Source organism: Entelurus aequoreus, linkage group LG07, assembly GCF_033978785.1.
Source record: "Entelurus aequoreus isolate RoL-2023_Sb linkage group LG07, RoL_Eaeq_v1.1, whole genome shotgun sequence".
Classification (NCBI taxonomy): domain Eukaryota; kingdom Metazoa; phylum Chordata; class Actinopteri; order Syngnathiformes; family Syngnathidae; genus Entelurus; species Entelurus aequoreus.
This window is the reverse complement of record NC_084737.1, coordinates 8993290-8998289: the sequence shown is the minus strand read 5'-3', so window position 1 is coordinate 8998289 and position 5000 is coordinate 8993290. Positions and strand designations below refer to the sequence as shown.

At 41.5% G+C, this 5000-nt stretch overlaps 1 protein-coding gene across 2 annotated transcripts in view; it reads right to left on the bottom strand.

Moving 5' to 3' along the window:
• The window catches only part of plxna2 (plexin A2), a 470104-nt gene that overhangs the window by 145593 nt on the left and 319511 nt on the right, over nt 1–5000 (bottom strand). For both annotated transcript variants that reach the window (XR_009826713.1, XM_062052547.1), the window contains exon 8: nt 784–880. Coding sequence is in view for 1 of the 2 variants with exons in the window: in XM_062052547.1 (XP_061908531.1) it covers nt 784–880 (97 nt within the window). In the remaining variant the exon portion in view is untranslated. The remainder of the gene's footprint in view (nt 1–783; nt 881–5000) is intronic.

Genomic DNA, 5000 nt, shown 5'->3' with positions numbered 1-5000 from the left:
CTCAATTCTGGAAGTCACCAGCCTCCACTGATATATATACATACACATATATATGTATATATACATATATATGTATGTATATATACACATATATATGTATATACATATATGTATATGTATATATATGTAAACATACATATATATATACACATACATATGTGTGTATATATATATATATGTAAACATACATATATATATACACATACATATGTGTGTATATATATATATATATATATATATATATATATATATATATATATATATATATATATATACATATATGTATGTATATATATACACATATATGTATATGTATATACTGTATATACATATATGTATATGTAGATATATACCACTTCATACAGTGCAAAACTTATATTTGTCTATTTCTGCATTAGTAACTACTTCATACAGTGCAATATTTATATTTGTTATATTTCTGCAATAGTTACTACTTCATACTGTGCAATATTTATACTCTTATACTTTGACACAGATTACATGTCATAATGTACAATATTCATACTTACTGTGTTGTGCGATTGTATAGTGACATTCTAGAATATTCTACATTGACAAATGTACTGGTGCAATATTGTTCAACTGAGGACACAAATGACGTATGTGTAGCTTGTGGAAAAAAGAAACACACTTTCTGGCATTTTCCAGAAAAAGCCACAAAGACTGCACACGTGGCCATATAAGGACTTCCTTCAAGCGTTCCTACAATCACTGGTGATTAGCGACGCTGAGTCGGGGGTGTTTTTGTTGGGAGACACTCACAGTTGGTGGACGCTGCAGTTGTAGAACTTGACCTCGGTGCTGATGAGCATCTGACGGGTCTCCTTTGAGTTCAGCCTCAGTTCCACGCCCGACCAATCTGCAGAGGAGACACCAAGAAGACACCATGATGACGTTATCTTTAAGCACAACCTAAAACTGTTCAAAATGTGGATTTTTGTTGGAATTATCGCATTCAGGATGGTATTTTTCCCCCCAAAAAGACAAATCCTCTTATATTCAGGATCGAGTTGGAGATAAACGGCTTCATCTCCTAAGCGAGTCAGAGCTTTTCTTCCTGCCACTCACACAGGCAAACCTCTAAATTCACTCACAGTGAACTAAAATAAGTCGGAAAGTATTCACAAGTCATTTAAAATAGTTTCATCAATATCGAGAGCAGCGAGCAAGAGTCAAGATAATATCAAATACTTTATTGTGACCATGGAATGAACACATTATAACGGGACTGTCTGCGAATGGAGCCTGTAGTTACAACTCCGTACGGTAGACACACCCCGCTCAGCCAGAGGATAAGAAGACTTGGCAGCTATGCCAACATAGGAACTGTCGCTATATTTCTTAAGTATTCCTGAGTTGTTTTAAAAAAATAAAAAAAAAGACTAGCGACTAATTCTGTCAGGTTCAAACACTGATGACATCTATTAAACACGACAAGAAGCAAGGAATTAAACAGAGACAGAATTCAATTTAGCTCAATTGAGGAGAAACGCGTAGACACTGTACATCGTCCCACGCTCTGACGGAAGATTGTACGCCTCCTCTTTTATTTGGACTTTCCCTGATTACAGGGCAACAGCTGTTTCTAAGGGAGGGGGGTCGTAAACAGCCATCGCCTTTGATTACTAAACAGTTCAAAGAAAAGGTCGCCTGGAGGGGAGTCAGGTCCTGCTTCCTCTCCGCTTTGTAGATCTCGGGTCAAGACAAAATCTTCCTGTGGATTACAATACATCAAAGAAACCGATGCCTTCATGTCGCTTCCCATCCTACACAGTGGAGTTTTACAAGCCTTTTGATTGGTAGGATCAAAGATAGCTTTTGTCCTCTCGCAGGGCGAGCTGAACTCAATGTAACACAAAGTTTTGTGATAACTTAGATACAGTGATTCTGACAAATTTTGAAAAATGTTCTGGTCTTGTATAAATTCATAAAAGAAGTAAACTTCGTGAATGTTTTTTGTGAGCAACAAGTATGTGCTACAATCACTATATCACAAAAACATAAGAGTTGTAGAAATGATTGAAAACTCAAGACAGCCATGACATGATGTTCTTTACAAGTCTATGTACACTTTTGCTCACCACTGTATATAGTTGAGGTTACTGTGGTGTATCCGTTAGAAAGTGCTCAATAGTAGAGTGGAATATTCGTTAGGTAAAGAAAAGACATGGGGGCTATTTCATCCCTACAAGCCTGCTCTTCTGGGGATTATAAAATCCCCCAAAGAGCAGGGAAACCTGAACACATAGATATATATTAGCCTGCTAGCTTGTGTGCGCTCTGGCTTCCTTCTTATTTTGGTAGCGCAGGCGGGACGAAGCAGGGCTTTTATTGTGAAGACAGGAACTGTGCGGTTTGGACGGCGGGTACGGCGCGGGTATCCGTCGGACTAAAAAGCGTTTCTCGCCTTCCTGTCGGTCGTTTTTTCTTAATAATGATCCGGCAGCAGCAGCCGGCGTCATCTCACAAGACCCTCGGGTGGCGTCTTGGTGAAGATTGATGATCGATCCATTTTAGGTCTATTTTTTTAATGCCTGGCTGGCGCTGGACTGACACACCCTCCACCAGCCACTGACACACCCTCCACTGACACACCATCCACTGACACACCCTCCACCATCCACTGACACACCCTCCACCATCCACTGACACACCCTCCATCATCCACTGACACACCCTCCACCATCCACTGACACACCCTCCACCATCCACTGACACACCCTCCACTGACACACCCTCTACCATCCACTGACACACCATCCACTGACACACCCTCCACCATCCACTGACACACCTTTCACCATCCACTGACACACCCTCCACCATCCACTGACACACCCTCCGTGTGTCAGTGGATGGTGGAGGGTGTGTCAGGGGATAGCGGAGGGTGTGTCAGTGGATGGCGGAGGGTATGTCAGTGGATGGTGGAGAGTGTGTCAGTGGATGGTGGAGGGTGTCAGTGGATGGTGGAGGGTGTGTCAGTGGATGGTGGAGGGTGTGTCATTGAATGGTGGAGGGTGTGTCAGTGGATGACGGAGGGTGTGTCAGTGGATGGTGGAGGGTGTGTCAGTGAATGATGGAGGGTGTGTCAGTGGATGGCGGAGGGTGTGTCAGTGGATAGTGGAGGGTGTGTCAGTGGATGGTGGAGGGTGTGTCAGTGGATGGTGGAGGGTGATAGTACTTTATAGGAATCAATAAAATAAAGTATTATCACCCTCCGCCATTCACTGATACACCCTCCACCATCCACTGACACACCCTCCGTCATCCACTGACACACCCTCCACCATTCAATGACACACCCTCCACCATCCACTGACACACCCTCCACCATCCACTGACACACCCTCCACCATTCAATGACACACCCTCCACCATCCACTGACACACCCTCCACCATCCACCGACACACCCTCCACCATCCACCGCTAGCTCGCCGCCCCTGCATTAGATAATGACATCATTCAGTCTATTCTGTGCTCAGCTATGCTGCTCACAGCCACTAGGGGGCAGGTTTGAAACTGGCAGTGTTAAAGTAGGTGTCAATGAACACAATAGGATGCTTTGCAGGGGACAATAATAACACATGTGATGCTTTGCAGGGGACAATATTAACACATGTGATGCTTTGCAGGGGACAATAATAACACATGTGATGATTCTGTATTCATTGTGGCATGAAGACACGACATTAAAGTGAAAGCAAAACAACACACTCAGACGTAATGGTGTGCTCACACGTTCAGCAGAGCAGCGTTCTGGCAGCTTGTCTGTTCTCGGTAAAACACTCTCTCATCTATCAACACGGGAATACTCACTCCATAAATACAGCATGTGTGTGTGTGTGTGTGTGTGTGTGTGTGTGTGTGTGTGTGTGTGTGTGTGTGTGTGTGTGTGTGTGTGTGTGTGTGTGTGTGTGTGTGTGTGTGTGTGTGTGTGTGAGCAGCATGCATCTGAGATGACATTCAGTGTGTAGGAGGCTGGCATGACCCACAATGCCCTGTTCTCTCCACAGCACCTGTTGGGAATCAGGCTCTGGTTTCAAGTATGCTGGAAAAAAAGCACGTGACCTTGAGGATTTCAATCCTAGGGCAGCATCGCCGACCTTGCTTGTGTTTTTTTTAATTAGTTTTTATTTAAACTAACCCCAGTTTACAAGTCCATTAGGCAGCCTCCACATTATTGTGTATTTTATTTGTATTTTTATTAAACTAACCCGACTTTAGTTTAAACTAACCTGTCTTTGGCTGTTGCTTGTCATTGCAACTTGCTACATAACTCTGCTGGTCTGCCAGAGCATAAGAAGACATATAGAGATGGATCGGTACTAGTATGGTATCGCGGTACTAATGAATAAAAAAACGATACTATACTCTGTTTGAAAAGTACCGGTTCCCCATTTATTTATTTTTTTTAACGGGCATTTTTAAGTGACATTGCTGGTTTGACGAGCAGAGGAGCATGTTGGGCTACTAAAGTTGAAAAGGTATGCAATTTCAAGCAGTACATATATTTTTTTTTCTGTAAAAAAAATCTTTTACATCTAGTATTTGTCTCTCTATTAGATGCAGTGTTATTGGGACCATGATTTATGTCATCACTTGTTCACGCCTCCTCATATGGAAGATACTTTTCCTTCTTCATGTCTCAAGAAGGGTAAAAATACAAGAACACACACACACACACACACACATTTTCATGTATTTCTTACCTTCCTGAGACCTGATAAAAATGCCTACCTCTTTAGGACCACCCTTTCTAGATATATAAAGAGTTTTATTTACAACATTAATAATATATACATACTATGTAATTATTAAAAAGGTAAGCTTTTAGTTCATTTTTTTCTTTTTTTCTTCTTCATGTAATTGGTTTTAAATCTTCATTATTTACTTCAAGTTATTACAGCATGTCTCTATATACATATTTATATATAAAAAAAAAAAATCCTGACTTTGGAGCAATGTTCACGGACTCTA